Below are 14926 nucleotides of genomic sequence, written 5' to 3' on the forward strand. Positions count from 1 at the left end.
TAATTGTAATTTTCGTTTATATGGATGCATATCAAAAATAGGATGAAAATGATGTTGATTCAATTAGACAAATTTTCAAGTTTTCCTATATGTTGGAAGCAAAAAAAATTATGTTAGGAATGAGGGTTCAGTTTTCGTGATTATTAGAAACAAAACAATTCTTGCATTATTGTTAAAATGGATCATTTAAATTCTTGGTATATTTAGTTGTGGCAAATCCTATTAGATTTATTTGAAAAAAAAAATATAACCCCTCTTGGTTAATAAATAAACTTCAAAATTTATCCTCAGAAAAATAAAGACAAAAAAAAAATGTTCCAAGAGAGCAAAAAACTCTCTGGTTTTTGTATGGAGAGCAAATTTAATTTTCATTTTTGTAACAGAGAATCTAGGAAGTATCTTTTATATCCTTGCAATAAATAAACAAACTTACTTTTAATAACTAAATAAACGAAAAAATAATTAATTAATTAACATTAAAGCTTGAGCAAATATCTATCCTTTACCTTATGCATCACCTAACTAACTTTTAAAATTAACTCCTTGCTAAGGTGGCGCAGCCCTTTTTGACTTATTTTTGCATTAAATGTTTTTTTTGAGTTTGATTTTTAAGGGGTCTGTCATGTCAGTAGTACCTTCCAATGATATTAGAGTGGGGTAGATTTTTGAGAAAACAGGCTGGTTAATGTTTCATACTCATTCTCCCCTTTTATCCATAGCCTTTTTCCTAGGCTCGCGTACATTTTAAATGCATGGGGCTGCAATCTTTCTTACTTCTTGGTCATCTTGGTCAGCGTGGGCAGTTTTGGGCAGCGTGAGGTGGAGGGAGTACGTGAGTTTTGAAGTATGGGCTAGTTAGAGGTAATAGTGGGTAGGATAGTTAAATTTGTTTGTAGTTTTTAAATAAAGAATTTTATAAATTTAATATGGTTTAAGATTAGATAGTTTTAGTATTAGTTTAAGTATGTTCTTAATTAGTATTTTAAATGAAGTATTAAAATGTAATTAGTATGTTATTGAAGTTAGTATGTTAGGATTAGTATTTTGATTAAGTGTTAGTCAATATTTTAGTTATAATTTAGTTTACTTTAGTATAATAAGATTTAGTTTGATGTAATTTAGATTAGTATTAATCAAGTTAGTTATCAATTATAATATTTTTTTTCAAAATATTCGTATATGTTAGCTATTAGTATTTTTTGTTTATTTATTATCTTGTTTAGTTTGTTAATATATGTTTTAAGTTTTAGTTGTAGTTTTAATTATGGATTAGTTTGAATTTATTGGTAACTTAAATAATATGTTTAGGTTTTGATATATTTTTAGTTTAGTGTTATAATTATGTTAGTTTAACCTTAATTTAAATCAGTCTATTTTATTAGTATTTGATTTTAGATAAGAATCGTTGTAAATAATATTTATTTATTTTCGTTTGTTAGTTTTAATTTTAGACTTATTAATATTATTAGAAGTAATATGTAGAAAATGGCTTGTTTGATTTATTAGTCAAAAAGTTATTATTATTATTGGATGTAAATTTAATTTAGTCAAATGAAATTGAATTTAAGAATTAAATAGAAATTGTTATATGAAGAGAAGAAAGATGTTAACATTATATTGTTTATTAATTAGGAGTAGTGTATAATTTATTTAATTTAACTTAATTTTCGTTTAGTAGTTGATACGTTATAAGTGAAATAATAGATTTTATTAAAATGTTAATCAATATGATTGCTTTAAAATTATAGCTAATATTGTTTTAGTTTTGTTAAAATTTGTAGATAATGTTTCATGAAATATTTTATTATCTTAGTTAGTTCTTTGATTTAATATTTCAATTTAATTAGAACCATTTTCATTTGAATTGTTATTCAATATTTCTTGAAATATAATGTTATATTAGTAATAAAATAACGAAACAAATGTCAATATCAGATTAATAACGAGAGTTCAAATTTAACGATGTATTTCCTCCACAAGATTTTAAACTTAAGATGAATGTAGAGAACCTTTACTTTAACTGCGAACACAACCATATCAAACTTAGAGCATTTTAATTATTAATTTAAAAAAAAAAAAAAAAAAAATTGTGTGTGTTTTTGCCCTTGTATTTTTGGGTATGACAGTTTTAAACAGTGGATGTCACCATTCCATATCAATACCAAGAACAGTGGGTGAAAAGAAAAGCAGCTACTGGTAGCAGCTCTGGGAATGGTTTCGCTTAATAACTAAGGCTTCCAAACTCCTGTCTAGTTCTTCTCCTATCGATCTTGGAAACAATGTCTGGCAAGGCCTATCAGTCCTCCACTTATTGATTGCAACTCCGGCAAGGAAGTCTTGGGATCTGATGGCTGCTGCACAATTCTAGGGTGGCGCTTGCAACAGCAAAGGCGGGCTTCGTTCTAACTCATAGGGCTTGCAAAAATAGTTGCCCAAAATCTTTAAGTGATTTCTCCAAGTGTCATAAGTAATCAGAACAATGATGCCCTTGATGACTAAGTTGGGAATCTGCTATCTAGGTCTCCGAGGTCCAACCTTTCAGAGGCCGGGTCAGATAGAGCAACGTTAGCTAAAATTGAACCTATTGGATGGTGGGTGTGGCATGGTAGGGATGCACCTGAGCTGAGAACACTTGTCATTTGTCTTCTTTCCCCTTTTTGGGATCGCCCAAATGTTCTCCCTTTTGTCGATTTGCAGCTATTTGCATTCTAATATATATGATAGGTTCCTCAATCCTCATCTCCCTTTGCAAGCAGATTTTTTTGGGTTCAACATATTACACCAGTGTGGACCTTGAACTTGTCTATTTTCTGTCAGTATCTTAACAGTTCAAAAATTGCAAGTCGTGTCATTCAGAAATTCCACAAATTCATTTAGCAACTGCTCAAATATTATTTGCAAGTCTTGATCCTGCTCATTTATCACAAATAGAAGATGTCTTTGAAGTTGTAGGATACATATACATGGGCTGTTACATTTAATTCATTAAGCATTTCCAGTGCTCAGAAATTATGTTATCAGTCTAAAATTAGAAAATGGCTACTCAGGTAACAAATACCAGCAACAATCATTTGACACGTTACCTTGCATTCAGTATTGATATATGCATTAAGCACAAAGATGTTTTCAACAAACTTATTCTTGTTGAACAGCTCAGTTTATCTTCAGCCCTTAAACAACCTGTAATGACTAGCAGCAAATACATTTATCGTTCGAACAATATTATTGCTCGATAATCAACCATGTATGTTCCAAGTGGCCAGTCATGTATTGTTGAACACAGAAAACCGTTCCTTGTGGATTTCATAGATCCCTCTTATAAAGAAACTCAGGCTCGAACTCACATATAACTCAGAATATGCAAGTTTGATCAGAAGTCAGAAGAATAGGAATAACTGTAAACAATACCAATGAACCCTACCGTCAAATATGCAGTATGCATCACACCAGAAACGTAATATTTTCATACTGACAAATTTGAAATGAGAATTGGCGCCCAGAGAATTAAAAGCTGCAACAAAGTCCACTCTCACAACTCCGGAGATTCCAACGCTTTAGACCCATGCCTTGTATAATCAGAAAGTTAATCCCGACGCTGAATATCCACCATCTATCAAGCCTTGCCTACATTGGTGCTCTCTCTCTCTCTCTCTCTCTCTCTCTCTCTCTCTCTCTCTCTCTCTCACACACACACACACACACACATAGCCGTCCCATACCGTCCCCTAAAGGTTGGCCCTGAACCGTTTCCGTACTGGGAACGTGTCCCTACTCCCAGTAGAACATAGGTAGTTATCCTCATGCACTCCTTATCACAGGGCGTGCAACCAATCTAAATTGATTTGTTACAATTTATTAGGTGTACAACTCCCTTATGTTTTTGACTTGCCAATCAAAAAGAACCCAAAAAAATCTTTAAAATTAAAAAAAAATGTGAGGGAACACCATAACAAGATAGTAAGTAACAACAAAGAAACCGTTTTCAGCTTTAAAAACTACAGCAGAAGATAAGCTCTAACATAAGTAGGAGCGCAATCAAATCTTATAAATAAAATCAGCACTGAAACTTAATCCTGTCTGTTAGGTTGCAGTCTAACAGTAAGGAGAGGACTTTACTGCCACAACGGCCCAGCCCAGGTTTACAAATCGACAGGCATGCCACGTGTAATATGGCAGAGGACCTGAATCTCCTTGAGTTGGGAATTAAGAGGTGTGAAATATATAAATCCACAATGGTTTGAGGTAATGTTCTATTCACATGGGTGCTTTACCATAATGCCATTCTCTACAGGTGCATCACAAGATTTTTAAAGGATAAAGCCAATTTTGTACTCTGCCATAAATAAACTTTCAAAGAATCACTTATGGATAAACAGTAATACTAAGAAATTGATTGTCGCTGTACAATTTATAAATGTGACACACAGATCTATGTTTGCAACATTATATATATCAAACCAGACATTAGGATACAAATTCACAAAGAAATGTTCACAATTAGAAGATATTAGGTATTGCATTTCCAGTATTATAAGGATTAAACAAGAGTTATGGAATAAAAACGAGATATGGAATCAAAAAGAACAATGATCCAAATCCATGAAGAACAAAAAATATTTCCAAGAATGTGTATGGAAATATTTATGCAAGCATGTATTCATTCATGAAGCCCAAACATATAATTCAAATATAAGGTGTTTACAAGAGAAAAGAGAAATGACTAAATATATGTCATATTTTAATAAAGTATGAAAACAGAATGAAGATTCAAGCAAAGTAACTCACTTGACCTGACATGAGCATAGGAGAATTGGTCATACATTATGTACTTCAGTACATTGAAACAATTATTAAGGTTTTAGGCCAACCTAGATTTCCCTTCATAAGCCTCAGTGTGTTTTATCAATCTTGGTCAGTTCAGGATATTTGCCAACAGACGGGCATAATGATTGGACTAAAACCAAAGATAGTTTGACTATTTTTAGGACATCAAGTATAGAAATGCAGGGCAGAAAAATGTATACATAAATTAAACTTGGATATGATGGCTATTTGTGTACCTTGAAACATCTTGCCATTTATTTCAACTTCATAGGACTCCATAACTTCTTGGATTGCTGCACCAATATCACATAAACGAACATCGATGCCAGCTTCCTGAATTTAATAAAAATACAGCAAAATATTACATTTGATTAATAAAAATTAACTCAATATAACAGTTTGCAAAGCAAGTAGCTAGTGTGATGTGCAAGTCCCCTGCCTTGTAAAATATTACTAACGCGCAGGAGAGAAAGAAGTAATGACTGATGGAACATTGACCATTCTGAATGATATGAGTATGACTGAAGGGGGTTCTAGAAATCCCACAAAATAGGAATGTAAAAATATTTGAATATTCTTCAAATTTACATTTGATGATATACTCAAGAGATATTTAATATTACAAGTGTAGATATAAATTACTCTTTCAACCAAATTAAATTTGTCATACAACAGCTAAATTTTTACTCCTAAAATTTAAAACTATGTGCAACACACAAACAAAATTCAAGCTCAACATATGAGAATTCCATTTTTCCCAATACTACAATGATGCACAACACATCAAATTGTCATTATAACTTGTATAATTCAGCCCAAAAATTTATGCTCAATACAAAACAAATATTTAATTGCATACAATACTGTGTTTAAGGACTACAATTTGCACTTTGTGCTCATGATACATTTTCCACATCAATTTGATGAAATGACCTGCATTAAGTTGTAACTTTTGGTCTATTTACAATTTGTAAGTGAAGAATTGTCACAACCTGATTGAATTCCCTATCATGCCCCTATATTCTAATAACATATAGCATATGAGGAAGAGTTATCACGATTCACAACATCAAGATTGGCTATATCTTGGGCTACACAGTAACCCTATTGATAGACCCCTCAACACAAGACAGCTACAATTCCATACATATCACTAAACGATTAAAGAACACATTAAAAAACAAGAAACATGCATCCAATCTATCTTACAAGAAAACCATAATAGACATTACGATCAGTTTTCTATAAGATCTGACAAACTCTTCAAAACATATGACAATAGCCAACATGCATAATATAGAAGTATTTTACAAATTACTGGAAAACATTAAAAACAAATTTGAAAATGTGGTTACTATAGAGGCACATAGAATATTTAATATGGTAATATAAATAATCTCTCTCTCTCTCTCTCACACACACACACACACACACAATGCAGGCTAGAAGCATGAGTTAAGATTGGAATGTCACATAGTATCATAAAAACAACAAAAACACCATAAACTTATAATCGTAGAATCATATCAACATCAAAATATTAAAATAATAATGATCTCATGTATCATTGTTTAAACTCTCAACAATTGGAACTTTATACTAAGTTTCAATCATCTAACACATTGTCTAAATCTTTATCTAACACATTGTCTAAATCTTTATCATCTTCTTCTTCTTCATCAAAGATATTAATTGATTCACAAGAAAATACTAATGGGATCAGCTGCACCAATAACATTCTCGCTTTTCAGGTCATCAAATGGTTATTACTTATTTACTATATAGAGAGCTTGTTTGCTTGTACTTAATAGACACGGCTATCCTCCATCAAAACTGTACAGTTAACAAATTTTCAAAAAATCGAAAACATCATGGATTTTTCTGAAAATTTCAGCATTTGATCTTCATGATCTGCATAGTTTGTAGTCGAAAACAACAAAAAAATTGGAAAAAAATCACCATGATTTCGTGAATCTGGAAAAAAAAAGTTTGACCTTGTTTTGTCTTTAGTACATTTTGGATGGAGGTTAACCTGTCCTGTACTTAACATCCTACTTGAAAAATGTTACAAATTTGGCTTTCATCTCCTCTATTTAATACAAAATCGATTTAGCATAACATGATATTAGAGTAGGTCAGTGGGATTTCATAAATTAAAACTTAAGCAAATATTTTAAGAAAAAATTGAGCCTCTTCAGATCTAGAATATTTTCTGAAATTTTATTTTTTCAATTTTCTAAAATAAAAATGATTGAAGGTATTTCATGAGAATTTTGTGGTTTGTCTTAATGCAAACCTAGTCAAATGTTTTCATTGTGCAAAATTTTGTTTAAGCAAAAGTCATTAATCTTTTAGGGACGCATGTACTTCTATGTTCTTGCATGTTGCTTGCATGTTCTTTTTGTAAGTTGCATGTTGCTTGCATATGTTGTTTACCATGCAAAATCACATGTTTTGCAGCATGAAATTTCTTTGATGGATTTTTACAATTGTTTCCCTTTGAATAAATTCTTGAAGGTCTTCATAATTTTTTCCCTTACAAATTTCCCAATGGGTTTCCATAATTTTTTCCCTTAAAAAAAAATTAATTTGTTTTCATAATTTTCCTTCAAACAAAATTTTGATGTGTTTTCAGAATTTTTTCCTACAATGTTTAATGTGTTTCATTATATTTTCCATTCAAATTTTATGATTCTATAATTCACAAAGTTGTGTGGGATTCCTTTGTGGGTTCCTTACCTTTTTTTCAACATTAAAAGAAACAATGATATGTAATCTTGGATTTGGCAATATTTTCCTTAAAAATCATGACTTTTTGCAAGTCTATTTTGGGGCATTGTGCAGTTTTAAGAAAATTTGGAGGGTTTTTGTCAAAAAAATTGCGACAGCTGTTCTCAGTATGTCTCTGACAACAGGGAGGCACAGCTTTGTTATCCAACATCAGGTTGGATGTTATGTGATGATTTTTGGTAAAAACTTTGCAGATTCTGGGAGGGTTAGTGGCGGACTCATCTCAGCGGCAGGCTCTTGTCTCTTATTGTAGAGCATTCTGAGGGAGTAGGCAACCTTCTCTATTTTTTCAGGATAGATTTTGGATACTCTTGGTCATTGATATTCTGCAGATTCAAGGAGAGTCTAAACAACAGTAGAATGTTTTGAAGAATTTATGACTACGAGACATGTACACTATTTTGCAGGTTAGATGATGACCATTAAGGGAGGGTATTAGAAAATTGTAATGTTTCTTTGATGGTAATCTTGGCTAATGTTTAGTTTATTAGGTTGTTCTTATTTTCTTCTTTAGTTTACAATTGTTTCTTTTAGAAATATCATCTTTGTAAATCTATATAAGGAGCTTTTGTCGCCTATTTTTAATACAAGATTGATTTACCATAACACCCAAACATGCAAACCATACTTCCTAGTAAATAATTGTCGCAAATAAATATTATTAGGGTTGTCCAATTAATGTGTTAGCTGGTCATAAACATAGTATACAAAATTTAAAATGGAAAGCCCTGGAGAAAGGAGGAAATTTGAGCTTTGATGATGTATCACGAGGAAATACTCATTCAGTAGATGTTGGGTATGCACTTCATGACCCTCATGGTGCTTTTGTGTTTGGGGGAGCTTGGCGTTCGGGCTATAAAACTAAAAGAAAGTTGATGGGAAGCACTTCTAGCAGGTTTTAAAGTTGTGTATGCTGAAAGATGTCTGAATCTAATTGTAAAGGGAGATTTGCTTCTTGAGCTAAATGCCTTGAAACAAAACTTTTACACAAAATGGAAAGTATAGCCATATTGTAAGAAATTTGATTTGGAAAAATAATATGAGAGGATTAAGATGGTTCACAAAAACTGGTAGTAGAATTGGTAGGGTAGATGTAATTTTTTGAAAAATAAAGTATAGAACTATCTAACTTCTCATTTCAGGACATTAACGAATGACAAGATCTTGCATAGTCTATTAGCGATGACCAAACACAATGATAGGTTGCCCTCATTATATTATGGTGTATGTTTTCCTGCCTTTCATGTGTCAAGGAAGAAGGATGCCTCGAGATCAACATAACCTTATGTGAAGGAATGAATGTTTAGACTCGTATGAATGGCATGTGGGCTCTCCAAGCAGGGCTTTCGTATTCTTCATTTCTACAATTTCCATTGGTGCTTTTTCTCTTGGGGATCCTACTTCTATATTGTGATTTTTCACGCTGTTATCATAGTTAAGCGCTAAGTCACAAGGTTTGAATTCCAATTTGAATTCATCAATCATTTGAAATTCAGAGAAAAAAATCAACATTGAATTTATGTTATATATTTATATATTTTAAAAGATCAGTAATTTATCCACAAAATTGTCAAAATAGTTTAACGATACTAAATAATTTAAGTAAATAACAATCATTTTAAAATAAAATAATAATATATTAAATATCATAAAATTCGGATGAAGTTCAGAAAGTGTAAAAATTCCCTGAAATTTGAATCTCATGGATGAAATTCGACATATCCCATGACTTATGTAAAGTGGAATAATTCTTGGGACCTAATACACCAAGGGCACATCCCAAATCACAGATTCTAGTGCAACTAACCTAAAAGTTTATGGAGCTATTCTGGGCAGCTGCAGCATATTATATAATAGGCAGATGCAAATGTGTGCTTTAATTTTAGAGGATGTTACAGCCATGTTGTCCGAAGCTCTCTAGGCGGCTGAGGTGAGGGATATAACCTTTCAGAACTTCTTGTTTGGTCAGAACTTATGTTAAGCGGAATAATTCATGGGACCTAATACACCAAGGGCATCTCCCAAATCACAGATTCTAGTGCAACCAACCTAAAAGTTTATGGAGCTATTCTAGGTAGCTGCAGCATATTAGATAATAGGCAGATGCAAACCTGTGCTTTAATTTTAGAGGATTTTAAAGCCACGTTGTCAGAAGCTCTCTAGGCGGCTGAGGTGGGGGATATAACCTTCCAGAACTTCTTGTACGGCCAATGCCCAGAGGTGGAGAGAATTGTAGAAGGGAAAGGCATGGGTACAGGATGATTTACACCCCCTTTAGGCACATGGTACAAGGCTGGTTAAGAAGAGTAGATCCAATGTGGAGTTTTTGGGACTGTATGAGGATGTTCAAGAATTAACGAAAGAAGCTTTTGCCCTAGCAAATTTTTGCCAACATAGGGAAAATTTTGGTGGTGTCATAAAGAGGTGCTGGAGGTGTAAAGTAGCGATATAATTCCATTGCTAGAGCATGACAAACTACTACACTCAATTAAGTGAGAAAAAGTTAGAAATTGTATAAGATTTAATAGACTGAAACTTGACTATGAGCCAGCCTATGGCAATGGTTCAACTAGTGGTTGTCTTATGTAAAATAGCATGTGAACATTGGAAAATTGTTCTGTCAAGCTTTGATATGCCCCATTGGAGTTTATCACAGATTCTCTAAGGTTTTTTTTTTTATATAATGTTCTCTACTGGTCAAGAGGCAGTTGAACATATTATGGTTGATGTTAATTATATCTTTTTTTATTTTTGTTCAACTTTGTCTTGGAAAGCTGGATCCACTCTTCATACAAAAGTTTATGCAGTTGTCTAATTTTATGTATATTATATTGTATCTAGTAACTTTAGCTGCATGCTAGGGATACCTTTGAGAATTCCCAATATATTCATCTAAAAGAAAAAATATTAGAGAGTTGTATTAGATAGATATGAGTGATACTTATTTTAACATATAAATTTCTTGTTGGGGGTTGTTAATTTGGCAAAACACCAGCATGAAATTTACAATAGGGGAGTGGGATTTTAAAGCTTTAAAATATGATGTGCATCCTCGAAAGTAGAAGCATAAAAGACTCTTTGTATTGGAAAAATATCTCCTTTCTTTCAACGATACAAGGTTAATACATGCTTATTGATACATTTTTTTAAATAAGGTATCGAAAAATAGATGATTTATGAGAAACTATGAGAAACAAATTTAGGTGTCTAAGCAAACTGGTTAGAATTGTTGCCTAAGTGAAATAATCTGGACCCGAGATGTAGCAAAATACACTAACTCAAAATACGTTTAGTATGAGAAATGGTAATGATATTTCTAACCCAGCATTTTTACTCTTTCACGTTATGGCAATGGCAACATGTAGCAATGTGAATATTCATGAGAGATTGCAGGAATCATCATACACTACAAACACATTCAACCATATATTTAAATTTACATCTGAACACTAGCCATAAAGTTTTACACAAACACAAAGTGCAGTAATATAGCATGGAAACTGGCACTGCCGTGAGGGAGTTGACTGCTCACGTGACCCAACCTGAGTGGACTTCATATCCAGGGACTCTCATTTACTCACAGCAGTCAAGCATTTGCAGTGTTCACTGGGCCTGCCCTTTCGGATTTGACTTCAGCAGCCCGAGCGTGAGACTACCAATACCTCTGCGGTTGCTACTGGTGCAGCTTTAAGGCTCCCAGTTGGCGTTAACTGCTTTCACACCCTCTGCTGCACTACTCACAATTTGTCTGAACAGACCTGTTAACCTTGGCCTATGGTCACCCAACTCCCTTTGAATCAATCTCTGCATTCTGTTCTGATGTTATCACCCGCTGTAACTAATGTCGCACACTATCACCATGGAGTTGATCTATATTATGGCGTTATCATCTGTTGTAACTGGTGCCGCACACTTGCACATTCACAAATGAAATGGAGACTGACCCTACGGCTATCCAGCTAGTATAAAGGAATGACAAGTGACTCCACCAACCAATTCACTTCTGAAGTAGGCTCTACTGAAACAGTATGTTAATCTGCAAATTCGTACCTGATCCTGGTAATCTTACAAGAGATATTGGGGCTATGTCCAGTCTCCACAATCTTCTTAAGGGTTTTGTCCTTAAGATATCAAGTCACATTTAAGCAACCAAATTCATCCTTCAATCTGTTGATATATTTCATGGTGTCAATCCCAAGGAAGCTCATTGCTTTTATAACTTCAATATGAGGGGAAGTACAAACAACTAGGCAATGTGGGATAAAAGTCATTTTCTTCTTTTAGTCACTTAAGTTATTTTTGTCATAAAATGACTATAAGTCATAAAGTAACTTTATAAATCCACTTTATATAATAAAGTGACTTAACTATAGAAAAGCTCCTCAACTTAAATATTTCCACAACCGAAACCAAATAAATTCATGTGACTGGCTCGCATCCTCTAGATTAATGCCATTAGCCTATCCAGATGGAAAGATAGACCAACAAGGCGCCAGAAAAGCCTAGCGCAGAGAAGGGAACAATACACTAAGTATGCTAGTTTAAATTTTGGGGTCTTCTGCCTTATTCTGGATTGTTTAGGTTGATATTTTCAATTTTTGGTTCACATTATGTAAGCCTGATTCGCCAAACATTATTAGCCACTATTCTCACTTATATTTGTTAAAACTTGTTATCTCCCCATTTTCAGGTTTTGTTGGCTTTCTGAGTTAGTGTTAGCAAAATTAGAGGACAGATTGATGTCGCCAATGTGTTCAAACAAATTAATCAAGATGAACAATACAATTTGGAGTAATTTCGACCTACTTGCCAAGAAGTCCCTATTCTTATTTAGTATTAACTTGGAAAAGGGCTGTCCTAATTTTCTTTTCATTCTATATTTTTGTGTATTGAGTTCTCATTTTGGTTATGCTTAAGATGGGATCTTCTATTATATTGTTGAAATGATTCTGGAGTTCATGCCTTGACTAACTGAAGAAGAAATACCTCACTCATATCACTAGTTTCGGCTTAGTTACCAGGTTCGCACATCCAAGCCCCAAACAGGCTCTAGGTTCGTGCCGGGTTTAGATTCACCAACCAATACATACCAGACTAGTGCAGGGTTCATATTTGACCTTGTGGATTCGTCCAGATTTGCAGTCCACAATCGGAACAAACTCGCAAGGTCAAATCTGGACCATATACAAATATGACACAAATATGTCATGAATCCACACAGATCCAGAGAATCCGACACAAGTCTGTCATGAATCCATGCGGACCCAACAAAATCCGGCCCGAATCCGTAAGGTCCCACAGGCCAAAAATATATAGAATGCATACACACACACACACACACGAATCACAATGGGAAAAAAACCACAAATCCACGAAATGAATTCTTGAACCCGAATCTGCAACTAAGGATTTCGGTGATTAAAGATCCACCCTAGCTATTTGGTTCTCATAGTTGAAAGTTTTCAGTATTATAGAAGCTATCAAGTAATTTTGAGATTTGAAGTGATTAAGCATTTAACAGCTTTTTGATGTGGATTTGTAATATTTGGTGTGCAGTGTGGTCTTTTGCTGCATGCTGTGAGTTTGGAAGTGTTTTAAGTTGTGTTGTGAGTATCCATGTGAGTTTTCTGATTTCTGGAAGCGTCTTTTCTGAGTGGCTGAGTTCATATTTTGCTCATATCTTCTAGAGGAAGGTATATTAAATTCTAGGTATTGTTTAAAAGCATGGATTTAAGCATTAGTGATATTGCAGCATCTTCTAAACAGCCTATTCCCTCCCTTCCTCATCTAGTTATATCTTTTTCCTAGCCCAGGTGATCCATTATGAGAGATCATTGGCATTCATTGTGAACATTGAATTTTCCAGGACATATTGTCCCCCAAGGAGACCTACCATTATGCCCTAGTCAGTTTTTCTCTGAGTCACAAATCAGACTTTTCTGATGTCTAAGATCTGCATATTGTGACATCATTATAAGGAGTAATTGCTAGTAAAGTTTAAGAAGCTGATTGTTGTTGGTTGCATACTTGCATATGGCTTTTCTTGACCGGTTGTGGCATGCCCTTATTATGGTCTGATTTTATCATCAGCAAATCTAATATCAATTCCTTATTATTATTAGAATAAAAAAGTATTAATTTATTTATTTACCACATAATGGTCTAAGTTACTTAATACATCTTCAGATGTATCTAGTCACTTAATGTATCTAGTCAGTTAAATATATTTCTAATTCAGTTCTTAATCAACAATTGTTTCATTTAGAAACATCATATTTGTATTTCCTCATCATAAGAGCCTTCATCTCCTTTGTAGTTACTCATGATATCAGAATTATTTAAGGAGCGTTTGTCTCCTTTGTAATTACTAATGATATCAGATCCCATAGGTTAATTTTATGTAATTTCATACGTTAAAATTCAGAAGGTTTTAACAATTTTTAATGAAAAATTCAGTAGAATCCTAGAAATTTTAATTTGATTTTCCTTTTTTAATAAAAATTGAAGGTTTCAAAAAACAAGATTTTTTTTAACTCAAAAACCTCTGAAGATTCGAAAGGTTTTTTATGCAGATTTTTAAGGTTTTTCTACTGAGTGCGACGATTTCTATCTCAACCGCATTTTTTGGAGATTTTGTTTGCCATATTTGAGGGTTTCTACGTTCTCATGGAGGGAAGCTTTTCTATAAAAAATTCCACCAAAAAATCATGGATGGAGAGTTTTCTGTTTTCTCTGGAGGGAGAGTTTTCTCATGTAGGGATTTGCATGATTTTTTCCTAAAAAATTCGTCTTTTTTTCTAGCTTCATTGGTTTTTTTTCTGAAAACAAATCATGATGGATTTTTTCCTTTTTTTATGGAATTTTGTCGTACAAAAATTATGGACATTTTCCAGAATTTTAATTTCTAGATTTTGTTCAACTTTTTCCACAAAAACGTGATTTTTGTAAAAAGGATTAGCTCGATTTTTTCCCAAAAATATCATAGTTCTCTTTGTCATGTGTTTGCTAGTTTTGTTGCACAACTTTTAAAAATGTCAAGGGCATTTTCCATTTTCCCCTCAAATGAAGGTTTTTGATGCTTTAATTGCAAAATTGTGACTTTTCGCCCTCGACAAAACATTTTGACGACAAAAATTTGAGTTTTCCTGCAGAGTGTTTTAGGTCCTGCCTCGAGTTTCAAGGGCAATCATTGTTCCTATAAATGTACTGGGTTTTACTGGTGTTCACATAAATGTTGCTGCTTTTGATAATTTTTAGCAAAATTGTTGTTTTCTGAAGTCTTGAAGAATTCTAAAGCTGAACTCAGTGTCTC

General features: G+C 33.2%; 1 protein-coding gene across 1 annotated transcript in view; it reads right to left on the reverse strand.

The window, feature by feature from the left end:
• Positions 1-14926, reverse strand: part of LOC149535196 (methionine aminopeptidase 2B-like) — a 108402-nt gene that overhangs the window by 6723 nt on the left and 86753 nt on the right. Inside the window, exon 9 of the mRNA XM_089807154.1 lies at positions 5061-5157. Within this exon, the coding sequence (XP_089663280.1) occupies positions 5061-5157 (97 nt within the window). The remainder of the gene's footprint in view (positions 1-5060; positions 5158-14926) is intronic.

This window comes from Cupressus sempervirens, chromosome 10, assembly GCF_028749045.1.
Source record: "Cupressus sempervirens isolate cs-2001-9-10 chromosome 10, ASM2874904v1, whole genome shotgun sequence".
NCBI lineage: Eukaryota > Viridiplantae > Streptophyta > Pinopsida > Cupressales > Cupressaceae > Cupressus > Cupressus sempervirens.